This window comes from Mycteria americana, chromosome 11, assembly GCF_035582795.1.
Source record: "Mycteria americana isolate JAX WOST 10 ecotype Jacksonville Zoo and Gardens chromosome 11, USCA_MyAme_1.0, whole genome shotgun sequence".
Taxonomy (NCBI): domain Eukaryota; kingdom Metazoa; phylum Chordata; class Aves; order Ciconiiformes; family Ciconiidae; genus Mycteria; species Mycteria americana.
The window spans coordinates 18,751,359-18,774,858 of record NC_134375.1 but is presented as its reverse complement, the minus strand read 5'-3'; the positions used below and the strand labels follow the sequence as shown (position 1 = coordinate 18,774,858).

The 23,500-nt window shown below is 45.0% G+C and overlaps 1 protein-coding gene across 5 annotated transcripts; it reads left to right on the top strand.

The window, feature by feature from the left end:
• The first annotated feature begins 1,625 nt into the window (after positions 1-1,625).
• On the top strand, positions 1,626-16,274 carry CEP15 (centrosomal protein 15). 5 transcript variants are annotated; one of them, XM_075513877.1, is made up of 5 exons: positions 1,626-1,720; positions 3,355-3,438; positions 4,174-4,297; positions 9,062-9,136; positions 11,871-16,274. In XM_075513877.1, exons 2-5 carry the CDS (start codon positions 3,386-3,388, stop codon positions 12,012-12,014), a joined length of 396 nt encoding a protein of 131 aa, XP_075369992.1. In that variant the 5' UTR covers positions 1,626-1,720; positions 3,355-3,385; the 3' UTR covers positions 12,015-16,274. The 5 variants fall into 5 exon arrangements, with proteins under 5 accessions (XP_075369992.1, XP_075369994.1, XP_075369995.1 ...); XM_075513879.1 differs by having other exon boundaries at positions 1,632-1,711; XM_075513880.1 differs by lacking the exon at positions 1,626-1,720 and adding an exon at positions 1,850-1,994.
• The last annotated feature ends 7,226 nt before the right edge of the window (positions 16,275-23,500 follow it).

Here is a 23,500-nt window from a genome sequence, read left to right as displayed (position 1 = left end):
AAAAAAGAACATTAATACTGAAAAACTAAATGCAGAGTTTATAGCTCATTAGCTGTGAACTTACACAGTGTTTCACCCACTGTCACATAAAGCAGTCATTAAGAAATTATGGTTTCCATCCTGTCTTTGTTTCCGCAACACTGAACAATTGATAGTATCTGTAGCTTAACTAACATGCTCTTTGCATTCTTTCCACAAACAGCATATATAATGGTTTATGTAAACCAAACCTTAATTTGTCTCCATTCTTTCTGAAATTCATTAAATGCTACAAGAGAGAAAGATCACCACCATTACAGAGAACTGGTGTAGCTCGAAGTAGAATACGCAAAACACTTAGGCTTTCCGTTAAATTTAGTGAGGCCGTAACCATTAGCTTTTCACACCATTAGAAATGAGGACAGGCTCCTATTTCTCCATATCATTTATTGGAAAGTCTTGTCTTTAAATCACAATGGTAAAAAAATATATATATATTTTAAGTACTATTTATCCTGACTGCTGCAATAAGCAGGGCTAAGTTGACAGGTACATTAAAGAATTTCTACTTAATTATATGTCATAAAGTGAATGAATGCAACTTTGTTGCAGAAATATAAATTCAGAGAAAGGAAAAAATGGAAAAGAGCTGATGAATCACAAGAAAAAACTGATCAGCAGTAAGAAAGGCTCGTGATGAGGTGTCTTAAAACACTAGGATCAGAGAATGTTTACAAAGGGAACGGGGAAGACAAGCTCTTTCAGAGCAGCTTTTAGAAATCACCTGCAGCTGCAAATGTGCGTAAATCTATCAGGCAACAATGAAGAAAATGAAGAAAAATGAACTTCCAGCTGTATTTGCCTTAGAATTGTTTGGTTTATGTTTTCTGCAGAGAACAAAACATTTACAAAAAATAAGATTAATTGTGCCTTTTTGTTAAAATTTTTATCAAAATGTACTTTTAATATAAAGGACTTGAGTCAGCCTCAGTAACTCTTCAGTTTTGAGGCCTGGAAGAAATTCTGCTCTCAAATATACAGAGAGCAAGATGGCACCACACGGTTTGGAAACACGTGGAGAATCTGGCTGGCATTCACCGCACACTTCCCGTGCCAAAAAGGTAATGCTGTGCCTTGCGCAGGGAAGTCACCATTGGCTTCGAATGTTAAGTCTGCCTCACTAGAGAACACGATGGCGTTGGGAGGAGTGGATTCTGGAAGGAGCGAGAACAGGCGACGCTAACCCTCAGCAACAACTCCGCATCACTCGGAGGGGGTTCACTCTTCCTCCGCGTATTTGGGCTGCAAAGTCCAAAAAGTTTGTCTAAACTCTTGCCAAATCTCGCGTGCGTGTGCACAGGGGAGAAGGGCGTTTCCAGCGATGGATTTCACCACGGACAGTGCGCTGCGCTCCTGCTCCGCCCGCCATCGCCGCCACGGCCCCTCAGGGGTAACGGCTACTGCGCGAGACCGCCCTCCAGCCGCGGCCCGCCCGCCGCCAATGATTGGGCCCTGCGTCCTGCCGCTCCTCCAATCCCAGTGGCGAAGGCGGATCCCGACCCCGCTTGATTCTGCCTACCGGGGCGTGACGGGGCCAATCAGCGCCTACGGCTAGGCTCCACCTTTCCGGCCGTCTCTATGGCAGCGGGGGGGGGGGGGGGAGAGAAGGTTAAGGCGTCGTGGAGACTATGGTGGGTGGTTGCTTTCCTTTTTGAAGCCGGCGAGGCTGAAGGTAAACTAGGTCTGTGTATTTATTTATTTTTCTTTCCTGCATTCTCCTCCCTCAATCCTACAGAATGGTGCATTCCGATGGGCCCGTAGATCCTCCCCCCCCTTTCCCAATGGTAGGGCTAAGGGCGGCTCCTGCGTGCCCCTTCGCGCGCGCCGCCGCTTGCCGTGTGCGCTCGCGCTGTGGCCGCGTCTCTCCCGCCCGTGGTAGGGCTGCCGCCCTGAGGCGGGAGCGCCCATCGCTTCTGAGGCCCGAGGTGCCTCCCAAGGGCTTCTGACGAGACGGGGTGAGCGTGGGGCTGCCGGCGGGGCCTGCCTGCAGCGGCCTGCCTGCAGCGGCCCAGCCCGGCTTGCCTCACGCCTTGGCAGCCGCCCGGGGAAGCTGCGTGTGAAGCGATTGCCCCGTGGTGCTGCGGGCGGAGGATGCTCACGCTGGGTGCTTGTTTATTGCTACTGTTTGTAAGCTAGGCTCCCCTAAAGAAAAGAGGTGCGTGTGTTGACTCTCCCCGTGCTTTAGTTTCTGCCGTTGCCAGTAAAGGCGTTGCCTGATGAGCAGAGGTCTCGCAACAGTATGAAGGTCCCCGGCTGAGGGAAGGAGCACAGAGCGGATGTGCTCCTTATTAAACGAAGGGGAAGCGTTAGCAACAGGCTAGTTGCCCAGAAGTATTTTTCAGAGTGTGGGTGACACATGCATCCCTAGAAAATGGCCTCTGCTGAAGTTAGAGTGCACATGTAAATAACTTGCTTCAAAGTTACGTGTGAATTTCTTGACAGAGAGGAGGTCTTTTCTAATGTTCTCATACCTTGATGAGATCTTTTCGTTCTCCGACCTTCAACGTTGTGAACGTAATAGCTTCTTTTATTTTCTTTAATTTTACCTAACGGGACAGCAATGCAGTCATCTCTGAGGTGAAAAAATACTAGACTGTAAAACACTTTCAGCCTTCTGAAAAGTGCTGTAGGATCTTGATTCACGTGCAGTGGGCAGCGGATCTCCTTTGTATCTCAAAAAAAATCAGTAAGATGTAAACAATTTAAGATCTGTATTCCATCATGTTCGGCGTTACAGAAGAGCTGAGCTCAAGAAGTTTTCACTGAATTTTTCAAGCACTCAAAAATTAAACTGGTTTAGTAGCTTAAGTTATTTAGTTTAATCATGCCTGTACTTAAACATAGATTTCTATCAACAGAGCACTGTATCTGTGAGACGTAGTTATAAATGATATTTACAAGTATAACTTTGTGTTCGGAGTAACATGACAGAAGCCAGAAATCACTAATGTAAACAGTAATACACAAATTATGCAAGCACATAGTTTGCGTGTGCGGTTGTAAGCATCTGAAATTTGAGAAAACTTAATGCTAAATCTGAAACTTGAAAGTCAAATTTTAGTTCTCTCATAAATTATTAGAATACAGTAAGATTTTCCTAAAACATATGGTGAACATTAGTAGTGTACATGTATTCAAAGCATAATGTAACAATGTCTTGTGGTGAATATTAAAATTTATAAGCAGGTTTTGTGTAGATAGCTGATATATAAATATCACACGTGCAACTTTTTAACATGGAATTGTTTAATACTGAAAAATGTATGTTCATGTATGTCTTTGGAAGATTTTAATTTCACTTGGTTTTCCTTTAAGAGAGTGTCAAAACTGGGGCAAACCACTGAAAATGTCATCCTATTTGGCTCAGGAGGTTCACCTTGCTAGAAGACATGAAGAGATGTAAGTAATTGTTTCAGTGCTGTGGCCTGCTTCACAGCAGTTTGTGTTGTGGTCTTGCGAGACCTCCCTCACTGCACACGACCATCCTGTGAACAGTGAATCCGAGCTCTGTATGGAGCACAGTGGTATTTCAAGAAGGGGTTGGTGTTCCAGGAGGTGGCACTCTTCCTTCATGAACTATTGGAATTAGCATCCTTGATTGGCATTAAGGCTATTTAGGTTGATGAGGTTTTTGACTTCCAATGGTGGTACTGGTTTAAGATCTCCATTGTTAACCTCCTGTCACCGTTAAATTCCTATTTGGGGAAGGTAATTGGATTCTCTCACTCTACGCCTCAATTATAGAATTGCTTCTTTGTTGCCCTGTAAACTCAGATTGTGAAGCAAATACAGTAATGATTCAGAAAAATCTGCTTTTCTTGTAACAACTAGTACTTGCCAAAGAGCAAGAGTAGTACTGATCAAGTCACCCCAACCCACCCTGCCTTTCCTGTTCTGGGAGATTCAGTGCTTCTAAGCACCTTGGCATATGAGGACTGCTGGTTGCAACATTATAGCTCCATACAAGCACAGCAGGTGGTGTCTGCCTGTACCTTTTCCCTCCCCCAGCACACCCACCCCACAGCCGGCTTAATTAGCCCCATAGTTTTGATAAAACTGGGTAAGGTAAAAAGGTTATTTTCTAGCTCCTGAGCAAAATGTTCTACCCACTTAGCAAAATGTTTTCCTTTGTAGACTGTCTCAGAGATCAGAGCTGCTACAGCAGATGGAGACTTATCTAGGAGACAAAAAGACTAAAAAGACATGGCAAACTCAAGCAGCTGATGCAGCTCATAAAAGGAATGCAGCACTTTTAAATGTAAGTTTCTGCAACTACCAGGAACCGCATTGAAATGTCATGGTTATGTAGCTTAGAGAATTTAAAAAAAAAAGTGTTTGCTCTATAGTTATCATTTGAATTCTCCTATATACAGTTCCCTCTTCTGGAACTTGACCAAAAGTATTAAATGACAAGTCTTTATTATCTGATGGCATCACTACCTATTTCCCATGCCCTTCTTATATGAGCCTCATGGTGGCAGCTGCTACTATCTTTTTTTTTTTTTTAAAGTACATGTAGAGATGCAACACATGCTATTACATGTCTGCCTAAGAGAACTTAGTCTGACAAGACTCGCAGCACCTTTATGCTTTGATTCAAGACACAGGGGTATGTTTGGAAATAGGGGCTGACCAGCCTATAATGCTTTTAGTCCAGGGTAAGAACTATTCTCCCACTATGGTTGTATGAAGTTGTGGAAGAAGTTCTCAGTTTAATGTTTTTCTTTAAAGAGGTATAGAATGACTTCAAGAATCTTACTTGCAAGTCTGTAAAAGCAATGTTTGGTATTTCTGGCTCTTCCTAGTGGTGATACTGTTAATAATGTTAATAGCTGTTCTACATACCTGTTGTCATATTTAGGTAAGATTTGCGTTTCCTAGGTAAATTCAGCAGACGTTTGAGAAAGGGCAATTAAAAAGATCTAGGTTTGATGGCAGGGACTGGAATGCTAAAACCTCTTCTGGAACCCCTAGCTTAGGCATCTGAGTTTGAAGAGATTGCACTTGACCACTGACATGAGCATACATTTGAAAAATGTTTGTCTGTTGTTCAGGAAACAGCAGAAAACCATACCTCTCGTGCATTTTCTTTAAACTCTTACTTACTAAGGGTTCATATTGCATGTATTGTGTTTACTGAAACAATAAGTTTTACTCTAGAAAATTACAAGGTTAATTTGTGTCCCCAAAAATTTTTTCTTTCTTCACGCAGAGCCTGGTCAAGTTTTAAAATATTCACATTTTGGGTGGGTATAAGTCTATTGCAGGCCCTTTTTGTATTTAAATGGAAGCTGTATTTAGGGAGTGGCAGACAAGGCAGAACAGTTAATCAGGGATGCCTTCTTAACTATTTTGGGACAAGGAAGACCTTGCAACTTGGACTCTGGTAAACTGGTGCATTCCGGGCTGGGGTAATCAAATGCCTCTGTAGTGGGTACAGACAAGAGGCTGGGGAGAGGTGGATGGCGTGTTTATTTTTTTCCATAGTTCATGCTCCATTGATTTAGTAATTTCAGCCATTATGACTCCCATTTTCCATACGCATTTTATAATAGATTTTTATTTATTTATAATAGATTTATATTTTTTGTACATTATTTGTATTTTATAAATGCATTCTCATTTAACATATACAGCCAAACATAATAAATGCAGGGTATATTTCTGCATGCTGAAAGCTCGTTGTATTGGAAATGTTAACAATAGCTCAGACATATACAGAGTGTAAATATTTTTGCAGTTAAACAGATATTTGCCATCTTCTGTCACATCCTCAAAATTGTTCCTTTCAAGTGTCAAAAATGTTGGTGTTTGTATGGAAAAAAAGCAAAAACATATGTATCAAAACAAATTCTGTTGCAGGATAAAGTAGCATAAATCAGTTTAAATCTATTAATTTTATACTAGTTTTAACAGGCATGCACTCCTGCAGATGCTTTCTGATAACAGAAGAAAACAGGAAAAAAAAATCTATGCAGAATAATATATGAGAAGCTTGAAAACAAGACTGATTAATGTGCCAGCTTCAGAATATTGTTCCTGATACCAGGCACTGTACATTTCACAGTTACCATGTGGAGAGTTGTTGATTTGGCCTACTCAAAAATACATGGACATGATGAAGTGTTATTTTTTTATTTGCATTTCTGTTTTTCTGCATGTAAGCAAAATCAGTTGTTTTCAGTATGTGATCATAGCAAAAGACATTTTTCATTCTCTCTTCTAGTTGATATTTATGCACAGGAAAACATTTCAAGATTAATTTATTTACTGATCAGTAGGAAGCAAGGAAATAAAACATTTTTTTAAATTGAAATTTTAACAGTATAAGCACTTGTTCAGCATTTTAACATAATTGTCATAGTATTTTCCTTGATGTCTTTAGAAGGAGACTGCAGATTAGGGAAATCTGTATCATTTGGTACTTACAGAATGTTGTCATAATAAAAGCAGAAATTAGACTAGTATTTATAATCTAATTCATGACTTTTGTTTGTCAGTAATATTTCTTGTGTTTAGAAATATGTATTACTGTGCAACAGCTTATAACATGAAGTAGAAAATAAAGAATATGCTATATAGTAGTTAGTATTGGGAAGGTAATTTAGACCAAATTTGCTTTCCTTCACAGGCATGTAATTCTAGAATTATTTAAGTGGGATTCTGCCAGACTGATATCAATATAAGTGACAGCTGAATTTGGTCCCCTAAAAGTGATGCATGTGTCACGCATTCCATTTTACCTCTGGGGAAGGGTCTTGAATTGTTTTTGTTCCAGTCCTTGTGGTTTTAGGGGAAGCATTGTAAGGCGCTCTCTTTTTTCAGTACTGTGACATATTAGATTTGCTGTTTTTTCCAAAGAAGTTTACACTGCTGACGTATTTATTTTTATGTTGATGATGGGGATTTCTTTTTCCTACAAAGCTTACCAGTTGTATAGACACACAAGAAGTGCCATTGAATCTTTTCAGTAGTTCCAGTTATTTTCTAAAGCATACTACACCTTCCAGCAAAAATTTCTTTCACTGTCTGTCATTAAATCAGTATTCTGAATGACAATAGACTGCACAACATACAAAGTAGAATGAGCAACGAAAAGACACATCCAATATCTAGGCTATGCCAAAGTGACCTTCTCTACTAAACATATATGCACAACTACTGTCTCCTTTCTTGCCTGAAAGACACTCATTTCCTATCACCATAAACATTCCAATGACTGAGCTGAGTATATAAGGAAATAATGATCTTGACTGATATTCTTCCTTCCTGTGAAAATTCCTACAGGAATTAGGAAGAAGGAATCAGAACGGAGGAAAATCCTGTGGAAGAATATGAAGTGAACATGACTGATTGATCCTTCTTTTCAGTATGGTGATAACTTCTCCAGACTTGGTCTGAGCCATACTGATACCAGCTTCATTTGATGTGATTTGTGGTGTGTCTGTTCTAAGTACATGCAACAGAGAAATTCCTTTCTTAGGTTGGTTAAGTCTGTATTGTCCTCTGTTGTTTTGACATTGTGACTTCAAATGGCTTCCATCTTTGCCCATATTCCCCCCCTTATGTTTATCTCGTTAGTCTTTTCTCACCTGAAAAGGGGCAGCCACTTGCTACTTCCGAGGATTTGGATAAATCCGAGACTTAGTTTGCTCTTTCTCAGACATCCTTTAGCTTCCTACAAGGGTATGCACTTTGCTGTAGAAAAGGGAGAACAGTTTTGCTTGGATTTGGTTTGTACTTATGTACAAGAGAATAGAGTCATGCTGTAAAAGGAATTAATAAAATAAGATGAACACTGTAAATTGAATGAACTGAGTGTATCTGTATCACTAAGTTGAACTTCAGCTAACAGTAAGGCTGTTTTTTTGTTGTTATTAATCATACTCTGCTGAATTTTGAGTCATATTTTCCAAACTAAACTTGAGTCGAGCACTGTTTACTTATTGATGTATTCAGATTGGCTATTATTCAATACGAGTAATCATGTTTGGTCTCTCTTGTGGATATGCTCCTCCAGAATCTCACTCTTCTTTTCAGCGGCAGTGGTGGTGAATATTTGGGAAGTCCCTTTGGGGAATTTCCTCTCTCATTTAGTTTTTCTGTTGTACTCTTCACACCCGCTCTCTGCTCCCAACTCTGCCATCTGCTATGCTTTCTTTCCCCCTCCACTCTGTTCAGCTTTGGCTTCTTCACACCCCACTCCCACGTCCCTTTCTGTCTCTCTTCATCTGCCCACCACTCAATCTCTTCAATGTTTGGGTATGGAACTAAGCCCACAAGAATGGGTCAGAACTTTAAAGGGGGAGGGCGGTTAGTTTGGGGGGATGTTTTGATTTGTTTGTTGCTGTTGTTTTTTGGTTGTTTCTTTTTTTAAAAATTGATTTAGGCCTTTGCAAATCCAGCACGCATCCACTGGACAAGCAGAAACCCAAATACTGGGTTTTTTTTTTTGTAAAAAAGCTATGTGAGGTGCATTGTCATCCAAGTTTGTCTGGTGAACAGCTTGCTGCAGCTCTACATTTTTGTGCACATGTTATGCATGCATATTAGCAAGTCATCTTTGTCTTGAGGAGTAAAGATCTTGCACATAATTTGCCTAGTTACTTTACAGTTACAGTAGCTAGAATACATACTTCAGTCTTCATGCAGCACAGAGAAAACCGTTCTGTTCCCCTCTATTTTCTTAAGTTTTATAGAACAGAATTTAACTGTAATTTACCCTAGTGTCCAGAGAGAATAACGGTGTTTTACAGCAGCAGTCTTATGTGGTCATGAAATTTATTCTTGCATCAAAAAGGTATAGCAAACATATTTAGAAACTGTAGGATGTTAGTCTTACTAGTACAAGCTGGATTTCAGAATGACTAAACAGAAAGGTTTGAACTTCAGTGTTATTATTTGAATGCTGTTTAGCTGTAATGGGTTTATTTAGTTAATTTAAATGTCTTTATGTGAGTGTGCATTTTCCTTTTAATATTCCCAGTGTTTGTTTTTAAAATGTACTTTGCCTGTGTTTTAGGATATAGAAGCAGCAGAAAAAAAGCTGCGAGAACGAGTGTATTTACTTCCACATCCCGATACTGTTAAGTTAGAAGTAAGTCCTAGAACTCTGTCTTTTCATTTGCTGTTTACCAAATATTTTGCCTTTTTTCTCCCTGAAGCATGTTCTTAAAGTGAAAATAATTGATTTTAAAATCCAGTGACTGGTATAGCCAAAGGCCTGTGTACTGTGTAGCAAGCTGAACCTAAATTCTGGGGCAAGGTCCCTAGATTCTGGAGCATTCTGGTGGAAATATTTAGCAGCTTTCAGATCTATACAAACTTCCATTTTAAAATGAAGTCAAATATAAAAATGAATATTGTGAATATCAGAAGATTACGGTGTTTATTATGTCAGAGCTATTTAGTTTGTTTTATATGGTCATGCCGTTTTCAGTTTGCCACAGATTGTCATCTTTACATTTCAGGGTCAACAGTTTATCAGCATGAACAGAGAAATTTTTACTTCTCAGAGTTATTTTATGGTTCTATGGGAGCTTATGGAAAGTACTGCTACAGCAGGAACACTGGGATTTTACTTCTCAACCTGTAGTCCCATAAACCTTATTTAAAGATCAAAATTCTAAACAGCAAGTTACTCTGAGAACTAAATATTATCCTGATACAATGTAACAAGTTCAGTTCCCTAGTCTCAAGACTGTTTTATCAGTGTTACACAGCAAAGAATGAATGACGAGGACAGAAACAGTCCTCGGAACAGGAATTGTTTGCACAGCTCTTCCTGATGTGAACTAAACATCTTAACCACAAGGCCACTGAGTCAGATTCCCACTTGAGTTTCTTGCACCAGTGGTTTTTGGGTTCTTTGTTGTATTGTGGCTTAATTTCCACAGGCATAGTAGCACAGAGTGTCCCACACTAGGTTGTGTGCTAGGGCACTGTCAAAGGAGGGGAAAGGTATAGATTTTAGCGCTGTCAGCCTGTGAAGAGAAGTATATTGTACATCAGTTTCACACCTGCTGGGCAAGTGTTGTAATGCGTAGGCTATTACTTAAATGAGAGGCATCACTTCTTGTTCTGGTTACTGTTAAAAGTTTTTGTCTGTCATTGCATTTTGTAAATAGCCTACTCCTATCACTGTGACAGGATGCACACTGAGTATGCCCATTCAGTGATTTATTTTTTCTTTTTTAGGGATTTTAGGCAGAAGGGTACATTTTTTTCCTGGATACCTGTACATCTTGAAAGGTGCCAAGCTACTGATGTTGAACCTATTTTGACTGTGTTCAGAAGTAGTTTTAGACTCCTAAGAGGACTTTCAAGGCACCCCTAGAGTTGTTTGGAACAGTTTTCTCTGCTTCTCCCCCTGTCCTGTGTTAGGTGTTAAGCTGCTTGTGTGATGTAGACCAAAGTCCACACAAATTGGAGAATGCAGAGCAATTGCTTATGGCTGCAGAGATGTCTACACTCTGCATCAGCAGCTGAATTTTACAGAGAACAGAGTTACTATTTGAAGGAGAAGATCCTATTTCAGCCTTTTTTATACTTCTGAAGAAGAGTGCTATAAATAGTGGAAAAAGAAAACTTTCTTTCATGGTACAAAATTCTTGTGCGTGCTTTGTTCCAAAACACTTCTGAGCATATTTCACTCAGCCATATATGTGTCTGTATTAATATACTTTGAAAGTTATGGCTATAATGGATCCCCAGCTTGCTAAGTCGGAGTAGTTTTGTGTGACAGCACATATGCTTGTCAAAAAAGATTCTTTGAGTAAATCTGTTGAAGAAAATATTTTTGTAAATCTACAAGAGCCATAGTTATATCTGAGTTACATGGGAGGATCAAAATGATTAGCCAGGAATCTAATGCTCTGCAAGGATTCTGCAAGTTCAGTTTTGTGGTATGCTTCTTCTACATTATATACTTAAACAAGAAAAGAAAAAAAGGCTTAATACATATGTACCATAAATGTTTTCTATTACGAAATTACTTTTTTCTGAATGGACATCGATGTCTAAAAATACTTACGCTTACATTGGTGGATGGATTAAAGTGTTGGCTTAATACAGTTCTTTGATCACAGTATTTGGTGGAAAAAAATGATACATGGCACTTAAAATTTCCTTCTAAATCCTACAAACAGCAAAGTTATCCTTAGGATACCAACACAAAAATGATGAATGGTATGTCCATTCCACAGATAAAACAGAAGTTAAATTTGTTACTCAGTGGCACAGGGTAATGCAGAGAAAGGGTTAGATAATCCATAGTGGTTTTCCTAGACCACAGGATAAGTATACAGCTTTTTTTTTTTTTTTTCCATTTGTGATCCAAATACTAGAGCCAATTACTTCATCATTGATTTGTCACATCTAAAATTTTACCCAAATATTTTGAACTACGTTACTGCAAACTTTTCTAAGATAACCAATTTACATAGCACTTTTTGTTTATAACATTAAACAATTTTTTTCCGCTTCAAAATTAAATTCCACTAACGTGCGTACTTAAACCTGCTTTTGGAAAAGTTTATTATCGTGGAAAATATTTTATTAAAGGTACCGTGAGGGTCTAAACTAATCTGTTGCTTACCACAAGAGGGCACATTCAATCACTTCACAGTTCATACTGCAGAATGAAATCTTTCCAGGCTGGTATTTTGTGTCATACAAGAGATTTGAAATTTCTTGTGTAAATACATTGTTCTTTTCTGAATTGTGTCACTCATAAGGCAAGATCTAATAATGCATTGCGTATCTTTATTGGTTTTAAACTGGCTGACACAGATTTTGAAATTAAGTTTATTTTTTTCTTATATCTTTCTCAGACTCTCTATTGGGCATCAATAAAAGAATCTCTTCCCAAGTGGGAACAGTTTCTTTTAGGAAGAGCAGAAGTTCCTGTTGGTTTTAAGAAAATGAAAACTGCAAAACAGAACATACACTACCCAGAAGAAGATTCACAAAAATAAACACTCTAGTTTCATTTTGTTTTGTAATTTATGGCTTAAACAGACAAGATTATCCAGATCAGGCAACAGAATATCATGCCATTAAATTATAATGTAAATCATTTCGATGAAAATTAACTACATTGGATAATTTGCTTCCATTGTTGCATTGTGTACAGTTCTTTATTTTCATTCTGTAGTAGAGAAGCAATCCTCAAAGGGGCTTTTAGGATCAAAAGTGAGAAACACTGGTGTATAGAAACCCACCAAGGCAATGGCTTTTTCAGTATGAGAGGAGTTTTAGGTTATTTTTAATCCTCTGCTTCTACATATAAGTGCGATAAGTAAAGACAGATTCATGCATTATCTTTCTTCACTGCAGTCATCTGTGCTGTATGTGGATGAGGGAGAAAGGAGGAATTTACCGTTAACGGGAAAGGCAGGCTGTTTGCATCAGACAGAGTGACAGAGTTGCCTTGGTTTAGCACCAGGAATCTGTGTAAAAACCTGCATGAGAGCAGTTGTAGAAGGAACACCTTGAATTTCCGCATCTTGCTTTCGCTGGTTTTTGTCACTGCCACTTTCATTGCTTCTACACCTCGCTCCAGTAACCACTACTGCTTTTCCCAACCTCCTGCCCCCTACTTTGTATTTCCTGTCCAATGGGTGGGTAAAGACAAGAAAAAGTAAACACATCTCTGGGTTTTTTTGCTACTTCTAGGCTGCTCTTAATGCTATTTTCTTTATGTTGCCGTAATCTACAAGTGAGAACTTTTGCTTAGGCATGAAAGATTGAAAGAAGCAAATTGAAAGGTAGCTGGCAGTGGTTGTCCGAGAACCAAGCATATATAGAAGATGAGGAGATAATATTTTCATTTTCAGCCATTGAACAGCTCCTCAGCTTCCTCCTACAGAGGTGCAGTATCAGTGAGTTTTGATTGTACAGTGGGCTAACTCAGTATGAAAACTTCACTGCTCTAGTGCAGTGCTTTTTAAAGTATCAGTTCAGTGGAAGATCCTTCCAGGTGTGTGACTTGGCCTGCAGAAATTTAATCCTTCCTAAGCAAAGGAAGCCTGGAAAAAAAAACTTTTTTTTTTTTAATTAAGAACCTGGACTTGAGTCAATATATTGTTAAAATTTAATCTCATAGGCAACAACATACTTCCACCCCTGACCTGAAAGTAGGAGAAAAAAAATTTTACCTCTGCCAGTGTTTGAGGATATGAAAATGTAATGATTACAAATTTTGCTAGGCTATTAGTGAACTGATCTATGCATCTCCATGCTACATAGAGAGATATTTTTTCTTTAATACTAGGGATGATTTAATGACTTATTGAAACTGAGGTGCTTTTTAGCAACATTTCTCATTAGTGTCCTGACTGCTTTGGATCTGTGTACTAAAAAGCTTGTGTTCATTTAGTTAATTAAACATAGTTGAGGTACTTGCTGATTAGCTGTTTGTGGGGAGTTTATGGTCCAGTCAGAACTAGAGACCTAACTTCTAGCTGAAAACTGTAGCAAGTCTGAGCAGTCTTTGCAGACCAACATCTGCAGATGCTGTTCTCTGTGAAATTAGGCACTCAATTTTGACTGAATTTAAATTAGCTGAAGAATCACTGACACAATAAAATCAAAACTTCAACTGCAATATAAAATTGTTGTATGTTTTCAACGGGAATATTAAGAGTTCGTTTAAAACTTTTTCTATTGAAGTGTCCATTAAACTGATAAGTTTTTACAGAAACTGCCATCTTAGAAATATCCTGTTGAGTGGGTGTTGGTGTTTGTAACAATAACGTTGTTTTCATAATATGTGATGGCAGATTAGCACGCTTCTCTGCAGTGTTGTTAACAGTTGTAATTAAGGAATAAACAGTAAAGGGTGTCAGTCCGATGACAATTTCATCTATAGTGTCACAATACAAAATGTCACAAAATATTAGAACTGTTATATAACTACAAAAATATCAAATTAGGCTTTCATCTTACAAGCAGAGAGCTTAAAAAAACCCTGGCATAGAGACCATTGCAATTTTATACCTACTCAGTGTTCTGTCACAAAGACAACTTGGTAATATTTTCTTCTGTAAGATCACAATGTGGTTCTCAATCTGATTTAGCGGGAATGTGTATGGATCTTAGAATTGTAGAGCTCACATTTAAAAAGCAAATAATTGGAACCCGTTGAGCAGACAAGAAGGAAAAAGCTATTACACATGATGCCCAGAATGAAGGGATGGGTGAGCAGTTAGCTGCTAACAAAGACTAGGATTCATCCTGGTCTTTGCATCCAAAGGGAAATCACTTAAACTAAAATCTGGGCCCCTAAGTATTTTATACATGTGAATAATCTGGGTCTTTATCTCTTTGGACTCCGCCTAAACACTGGGACCCAATGCAGATGCTCGCTGCCTCCTTGCCCCTTTTGATTTCCCGTGGAAGGACAACGAAGTGTGTGGACTATGAGGGCATGGCAGCTGGATGGGTGAGGATTTTGTAGCGTGCTGTGAAAGGCACCTGCAAGCAGTGTTAGTTTAGGTTTTATGCTGCAGTTAACTGCTCAGATACTGTGTTTCTGATTATTTTGTTGTTGTTGTTATTGGGCAAAGAGATTAAGATTAAAATGAAATTATCTTCTTTTCAAAGAAGGAAATTACTTTTTTTTTTTTTCCTGCAGCATAGCCTTAGAAGCAATAGGACAACCAGTGCATGGAAAACTATATGGGAACATGTCCAGAAAAGGAAAACATGAAGAGAAACATTTAAAGCAGGAATGTATTATAGGTGACTGCTCTCAGAGGCAAGGGCCTTCATGCTGGCCTGTGGTCTGATACAAATAAATACCATTGCGTATGACTGAAACAGCACAGAGCAGGGGCAGGGCGGCACACAGCAGGGCCGGTAAGGTACAGGAGGGAGCGTTTCCCGATTTGGCACAGACCTCGGGGCACGCAGTGGCAGGGAACATAATTGTATGGTATCGCCTGTTATACTCAGGTTTGTTGAGTGCACAGTTTAATTTACTACGGCTGAGCTAGCTTGCCACTTGCCTTTCTATAGATAGAAATTTGAGAAAGCAAATGTTAGTTAAACTTAAGTGTGTTTAAAAAAAAATAATAAATTAAAAAAGTCCGCAAAACTGAGTAATACCAATATGGTTTAATATTGGCTTTAAATGACATCTTGAATGGGTATTCTTCACCAAGTCAAGGCTGTTACTTCAAACATATTGATTCTATGTAGTTATACCCCATCTTATCCCAAGCTTTTTTATATATATATAAAAAATATAATATATATATTACGTTATGTGTATAAACTTATGTAATTTCCTACCCATCTTGCATAAATGTTTTTTTCCCTCAGAACATAACCTGTTACTCTGCATTTCTTGACTTGCTGCTTGCCCTTTTGTGCTAAAATATATGTATCCATAAGCTGCAGTGGTCCTAAGCACAAGAAGCAACAGTCTCTTTTCTGGTGGGTGGGGGGAAAGCAATTAAGAGAAGCGCAGTGAGGAAAACCAAAGGTTTTCCCTGTTTGTAAGTTAATCTTTGAGTATCTTACAAGAAGAAATAATTAATCATCCTTTTTCAGGTTTATGCACAGATGAGTAACCACAGTACTAACCTAGGAGCACAGCCTGTTCACCCATCTTGTCACCTCTACCATCACGTTCCCGAGCTTTTTACTTTCTCAGTTATTCTGGCTGTGGGGGCAGCAGCAGAAGGCATGTTAGTTTTCCCTGGGATAGGAAATTTCTTACTCTGCAGAATCCTTCTCAAGCCTATTAATTTCATTTGAGAGTACATATGAAATAATAAGAGGGTTTGGATGCGTGATATTTGACACTTAATATGATAGCCTCTTGATTGTATTTATTCAGAGTCATGTTTTCATAGAAGTTGGGAGCTAGATTTTAGGCTGAGCTTATAGTTTTTTCCTGTCTTTTTCATTCCCATAGAGCAGGTCAGGGGTGTAGATGATGCTCAGTTTGAGCTTGTTGGTACTGAAAAATAGGAAAACCAAATTTGAAATGGAATGTACTTTTAGAGGTTACATCTGCAAGAGAACATTATTTACTCCATAATGGTAGTTTTCATAATATTTTAATAGTTGTGTTCAGATACAACTTGACCTTAAATATCACCCCAAATGCAAGCTGTTTTAACATATTTGTAATGCTAAGGTCTTCATTACTGTAATATTCTGTTTACTCAAGGATTATAATCCATGGGTATACTGTGTTACAGTTGAAATAAAGCTTTGATCCTGTAGTCACTGCCTCTTGGATTTCAGTGTTATATTGCATGGACGAGTCGGGTGTAAATTGGTGCCTGCTGTAGCCAAGCGTGTGGACAGGGAGTATGCCAGTGATAAATACTTTGCTTGGCTATGGTGTTTATCTTCCTCAGTTTTCCTCTGACACTGATCTGAAATATTAATCTGCTGAGCGAAGATCAGAATCTCAGAAGTTTATTGCTGAAGAATCCAAATGTAATGAATCCCACGTCGATTATTTGCACTCTCCCTGTTGTTTCGCAATAACTGTGTGCTAAATTACTTCAGAGATGTGATTACTAGCAAGATAGGGATAGAGATACTTAAACTCTTGCAAAGGAAACAGGTGGAAAAAAAAAACCCGCTTCTTTAGTGCATCCTCCTGCTGTGTGAAGCTCTTTGTCTTTGCCGTAAGTAGGGTGATTTAATTTGGGAATTTGCTACTCCTTTTAAACACAGCTGAAACAGCTCTTGAAAATGCCCTGAATTTGTAGGCTTCCAGTTGAATCTTTCTCATGTGAGTTGCTTTGCAAGCGTTTGGTTTTACCGCGTACAGATAGAAAGTATGCTAGCTTCTTCCCGTAAGTTTTACCAGTAGTGACGATGATCTTAAAAATAAATGTGTGGTGTTCTTTCTCCTTACTCCCAGTCGTATCACCTACCAGAAAGCCCTAATAGGCAACAAAACAGTGTGAGACGGTATTTACATCACACTTTTGAAACAGATTCAAGCAGAGCCAGCTGCCGTAAGATTATTTTACAACTATATTGCAAATTAATAAAAGGAAAATTTTGCCATCCTTTAAGTAAATTACAGGCTCCTTGACTAATTACATAGCATGAAGCCGCAGTAAATGAGTGCCTGCCTCACAGCGCTCTTGGGAAATGCAATTTTGGTTTCCAGACTGGTGTTTCTTTACCCATTTAGTTTGTATGTGTTCCCAGTAGCTTCGTTCGCGGTGCTCTAACTGTTGCTCAATAAAAGCTTCCGGAGGATAATTCCCTTAAGTGAACCACATGCCTGCAGCTTTGTTAAGCGCGATCTAACCTGCGCCCTTCCCCGGCCGCTGCGCTCGGGTCTGTGCGGGGTCTGCCCCAGGGGTAGGGTCGCTCCCAGCTGGGGAAAGCCCGAGCCGAGCGGCTGTTTGCAAGGGAGAAAGGAGGGGAAAAACAAAAAAGAGCATTTCTCTGGCGTTTCCCCGTGTGAAATGAGGCGGCTCTGAGCGGGAGGGCGGGCGGTCGCTTCGGGGGCGCGGGGGCTGCGCACCGTCGGCACGGTGAGGAACGGTGAGGAACGGTGCGCTGCGCTGAGCAGGCGGAGGGAGGGGAAGCGCGTTGTGTGTGTCCTCCCTCACTTCACGGCGCCGAGATTCCCAGGGGAGCCCTGGGCAGCGGGTTTGATTCCCTGGAAATGTTCGTAATAATAACCGTAACGGTGGAAAACGTGTCCGTAAATCCGTAGGGGAAGGGTCTGTATATGCGAACGAAACTGCCGCATCCCCCCGTCATCTGTGAACGGTGTTTCGAGTGAGCTTAAACAACTGCAGCCGCTTTACACTGTTTCTCGGACGTTTCTTTTTATTAAGTTTCCGGGTACACTTGGCTTTTTCCGCTATAATCAGCTTTCTTTTGCTGGATTCATTCAGTGATGCGATAATCCAATGTTGGTAATATCTCAATTCATTAACATAATGAATCAGAAGGAAGAGGCTGATTATAAATCAGAAAGCTTCTATTTATGTGAAATATCTTGGCAACTGGCAGCAGGGAGGAAGACAGTAGAAGGAGTGTCGGACAGTTAACGGGACTTTGGGAAGGCGATTGCAGGAGGTCTCGGGTGCTCTCTCTGCCGTTTCAAACGCCTGCGCCCTTCAAAGGACGATCGTGCCCATCGCAGCGAGGCAGCGGCGCTGATTTGGGCAAATATTTGGCTCCTGCGGCCTCGGTCTCCCAGGTGGTTTAAAGCGCCCAGCCCCGCTGGGTTTGGGCGAGGGTTTTGCTCCCGGCCGCCGTTGGCTGAGCAGCGCGGCGGGCTGGGACTGGGACTGGAGCTGGGGCTGCCGGGCAGTGCCGCAGAGCCCTCCTACCTGCTGCGGCTCCGTCTGTTTGTATCGCCCGGGGCTGGGCTGGCCCGGAGGGGGCCGGGGATGCTCGGAAAAGCTCGGCGAGGAGCCGGGAGAGGCGAAGGCGCGGTGCTGCCCCACGCCGGAGATCTGCGGGTCCGGCGAGGTGCCCAGTCCCTGTCCCATGGGCTGGAAGTACCCCTGCCTCCGGACCGCATCACTTTTAAACTTACTCACCAGCCTGCGTCTTCTGCAAACGCAGAAGACGGCAAAGATGCCAATAATTGTAAGAAAAGTCAAGTTTTGCGTTGTTTCGGGTTTATAAACTCTGGGACCAGACCCTTTTTCTGCGCTCCCTGTTTGACACCATTTTGTCCCCATCCCCGCTGGGGATAACAAGGCTTTTCCATGACAAAACACGCTCTTGCCGGAGCCGCTTTAAGGCAGATTTTTACAGATTTTAAGAGCCCCGGTGACTTTCAGCACCCCCGCTGACAGGTTGTTCGTGCTCCCTCAGCCGAGGGAGCCGCGGTGCCGGGGATGCTGCCCGCGGGCTGAGCCCCACGGCCCGGCCGCAGCCACAACACCCGACGAGGAAAGGTAGCCTGCCCCAAAACGGAGAGCGGGGAAGTCCAAATGCAACTTTTTTTTTTTAATTGAGGGCACGTGTCGCCCGTGATTCAATCAATTAAGCAATTGCAAGAGATAAATGAGATAAATACGAATAACGCGAGCCTGCGGATTTGGCCTGGGCAGGGTTAGTGGTGAGAGTGGGCTAGAGTGGGGTTAAAAGGTGGGGAAGGGGCGCCTGGAGAGGGAGGACGGTAGAGGCGAGCTGGTAAGAGCTTTTTCCCCTCTTTACGTGTCTGTACCGAGGACCCCGCGGTGATGGTGCCGGGCAGCGGGGCTGCCCCGGAGGGCGGCAGGGCTGGTGGCTCGGAAGAAGGTCCCCACCGAAGAGCGCGGAAGCAAAGGAAGGCGAATAGTGTGGGGCAAAGCTGGCCGTGGTGTGAGATCCGCCCGCAGGAGCCCTCGGGAGAGGAAGGGCGTGAGGCGACCGTGTCGCCAAGCAGCCCCCCCTCCCAGCCCGGGGCGCGGGTGCCCGGGCTGCTGGCATGCCGCTCGCACCCTCCGCCTGCGCAGCCCCAGGGCCTTCCTGCCCCCTCGCTGTCCCCTCCGCCTGCGGCTGCTCCTGGGGCCGACGCGGCCGGGGAGCCGATAGCCCTCGCCCTGGCCGCTCTCGGTGCTGGCCGAAGGGCGATGCCCGCGGCGGGACCCGCCGTGCCGCCTTCCCCTCGGCTGCGGGGGCAGCTGCCTCCGGCCCTTCCTCTCTCCGCGGAGAGGCAGCGCAGCCCCGGCTCTCTGGGGGGTGTCCGGGGCCCCGATCTGAAGGGGCAGAGGGGGCCTGAGGAGAGGGGCGGGGGGCCGTTAGGGAGCGGGCAGGGACCGCGCCGTCGGGGGCTGGGGAAGGGCCAGGGCAGTGAAAAGAGCGAGAGCCTGAAGGATAGCAATGCCCCTGCCCCAACCCTGGGAGGTTGCGGGGCCCGCGAAGCCCCTCCGTGGGGGGGACCCTCGTGGGCGACACGCGGGGGCGGGCTGGCACCCTCGAGGCCCGGCGGGCTCGCTTAAAAATAATGCAAATACTTCCGTAAAAGGGCTTAAAGCGGGATAAGGACAAGTCCTGCGGGCACCTGGGCGTCCGCGGGGACCCGGCGGGTTGGGAAAGGCATGTGTCAATTTAGCCGTAGTGTTGACTTAAGCGAAAGTGCTAAGCCATTCCTAAACCTAAGTCAATACAGACTTAAGCCAAAATTGTTATTAACGAGCTCTAATCTGATTTAAGAGCCTCCGAGCGAGCCGTGTCTACACGAGGGCAGAGGAGGCGCGGTGCCCTGCGCTGCGCTCCGCCGTGCCCGCTCCCCCGGCGGGCCGCAGCCCGGGGCAGGGGAGCGAACGCAGCCCCGGGGGGGGAGGAAGGCGGGTTTCGGGGCGGCGATGCCTCCCGGGGAGAGCCAGGCCGCCGTGGTTCGGGCTGACCGGTGATCTCCCTCTGCGGGATAGCCTCTTGAAACTGCACCCAGCCGGGCTGGCGTGGGGCCCCCTTTCCCGGGGGGCGGTGCGGGGTGAGGCCAGGCTGTGCAAACGCCTCCGGGCCGGGCTGGCAGCGGTTCGCCCGCGCTGGCTGCAGCGGGGCTGCCGGGCCCCTCGGCCGTGCCCGGCCCGGGGGTGGTGCCGAGGTCCGGCAGCTCCGCTCGCTCGGGAGAGGGCCATGCCAGTGCGGTTTTTTTTCCCCGTCCCGATGGGGCAGTTGAGCCCTCCACTCCACCCCCCGGTGGGGGCCTTTCTTTTCTTCCCCACCAGCTTTGAGCAGCCCTGTTTCAGATTGGCCTTTTTATGTTTGATATAAAGAATAGTTGTTGGCCAATTCCATCTTTTCATCGCTGCTCTCCAGGCCCGGGTCCAAGCGGCTTGTCAGATGCTCATTAACTCCCCCTTTGGCTCTTTCCAGTGTGTCTCCTAAGCTCATTGTGCCAAGAACTAGCGCTTCTTTCTCTTTACACGGCTCCCTTTCTCTGCTCCATCAGGGAGACAAATTACTTTCCAAAAGGGATCGCCAGGGATGGTTTAATGAGAATTTCTCTAGGGCTGGCCGTGGAAATCAATGTAGTTAACATTCGGTGCACTTAATTGGACTTTTCTCTTCTGCCTCCTTCAAAAAAACTCTGAAGCTATCCTGTTAATCTCTCATTTGTAATCAATTGTGTTGACTAAACAAAAGTCTAGGTCGTCCTTTCTTCCTGTCCCAGACAATCCTTTGTTGCCTCTAAATGCCTCATTCTTGAGTGCTCCTGGTCGTGTAGATGGGTCCGATTGTTGACAGTTCATTATTGCGCTTTTGTCCATTTAATCTCCCTCGCTGTGTTTTGCATGTGCATGCCTTAATGAGCTCCGTTGGCAATTAACATGTTTCTAGCAGCAAACTGGTTGCTCAGACGTTTGGAGAGCGGAGTGCAGGGAAAAGGGCAACGCAGCTGCCTTTAGGTTGTTCGCTTCCCGGTGCCCGGCGCGCTGCCGGGCCCCGGCGGGACGCACCTGGGTGCCGCCTGCTCCCGGGGAGGCGGCGGGCCGGGCCGGGCCGGGCGGGCCGAGCCGAGGGGGGAAGCCCGGCGGGGCTGGCACGTCGCTCCCTGCGCGGAGGCACCTCTAACCCTCCCCCCGAGGCACCGGCACCGCTCAATCTGTTGTGTGCGCGGCTGCGGCGCCGGGAGAGGGGCTGTTGTGCGGGTTTCGTGTTATTATTGAGGCTTGCTGGCAAGAGTGCCGAAGTGTGAGCAGTCGTGGACAGCAGAAACATCTTGTGAGGGAGAAGATAATTGGAGTCTCTGGCGTGTGTGTGTCTGACAGAGCCGCCCCTCCCCCGCGGTCTGCGGCTTGTGTGTGCCGGGATCCGGGCGAGATCCCGGGGGGGCCGGGGCCGGGGCTGGCCGGCGGCGAGCGCGATGCGGCGGCCCCTTCCCAGCGCGTCCGAGGCCGGGGGGAGCCGGAGCGATGCCCGGCCCGGGGTGGGCCGCCCGCCGCCCCCCAGGCGGGGCGAGGTGACCAAAGCGGGCCGGCGTGGCCCTTCGGGGTGCCCCGAGGATGCCGCTCCCCCCCCTCCCCCCCGCAGACGGCTCCGTAAACAACGTCGCTTGTTACAAAGACGCGAAGGGAGCGCGCTTCCTTCGTTTCCTTCCCGGGAGCAGGTTTCGCACCGCTCTCGCCCATCGGGAGGGCCGGGGAAGCAGCCTGCGCTGTCTGCGGGGCCCGCAGCCGCGCCTGGCTGCCGCTTTCGGCAGCCGGCTGGCAGCCCAGACCTCTTCCCAGAGCCCGAGGTGCGGAGGAAGCGCTGCTTCCCCCGGACCTGGCAGCGGGACCGGCTCCGCGGGCTGCGCGCACCCCGCTCCTCTCCTCCGGGACCTCGTCCTGCCGTGGCCTCCCCCCGCGCGGTGTCCTCGGGCAGAGGGGGGCCCTTCCCGCTGCCCCCGGCCCGTGGGCTGTCCTGTCCCGCCCCGCCCGTCGCGGCGGCGGGAGAGCCGGTCTCGGCCGGGGTTGCAGCCGCGACCCGTCTGCAAGGGGCTGAGCTACAGCCCCTTCGCTTGGGGGATGGTCTTTCCCCCCCCAAGGTTTCCCAGAGCGGTGACTTACGGCTTGCATTTTTCTTTCTTTTTTTTTTTTTTAAATTTCCTTTTAACCTGAAACTATCCCAAAATCTTTTAACAAATTCTGGCACCATCCTTCCCCGCTGCCAGCATCACTGGGCATCTTTTCCCGCTCCTCACCCGACCCAAACCATCAAAACGATACTTCGGGCACGTAAAAATCCACGCCCCGAGAAACTCTGAAATCGCGCCCGTCCCCTCCAGCGGGAGCACGGAGCCCGGCAGCCCCCCGGCCCCGGCCCCAGCCCGCTCCTCCGGGAGCGCGGAGCATCGCAGCCGAATAATGAATCCAGAAAGCCGGAGCGAGGGGTCGCCTCCCGTCCCTGCGCTCGGCGGTGAGCTGTGCTCGTCCTCGCCTCCCACCATTTAACCACTCAATTAAGCGGAGAAAGGTGAACTCCCCGCCACGCCGTCCCCAGGCATTTGGGTGTCTCGCTCGCTCCCCTCTTCATTGGCAAGCCCGGCCCGAGCAGCACGCACACGCACGGCCGACTCAATCTCCTTTCTCCGCTAGAATAATATTGTTCCTAACGACGTGGCCGGAATAGACACTTGCATATTAAAGGGGGGGGGGGGGGGGCGAGATGAGAAGGGAATATTTAGTGTAATCCAAGTGCTTGATTATCCATATTCTGATCAAAAAGAGTTTCTGAGGCCTGCTGGGAGTGATTAGATTAATGTAATGCGGTTTGAAGGGTCTGTGTTCTCTCTCTTAATTTGGGTCATTACTCGGAAAGCAAGCATGAGATCATTTCATCTGCATGCAGGGAAAGATAGTCATTCAGGAGCGGCTTAAAGACGCCGTAATGAACCGGCCCCGGAGAGCGGCGCTGGGAAACCCCGAGCCACCCTTCGCGCTGCCGGCCCGGGCCGCGCAGCCCCGCCGGCGGGTCCCTCACCGGCGCTGCCCCTCTCCCGGGGGGCCGCAGCCCGCCGGAGCAGCCCGGTTCCCTCCCGCCC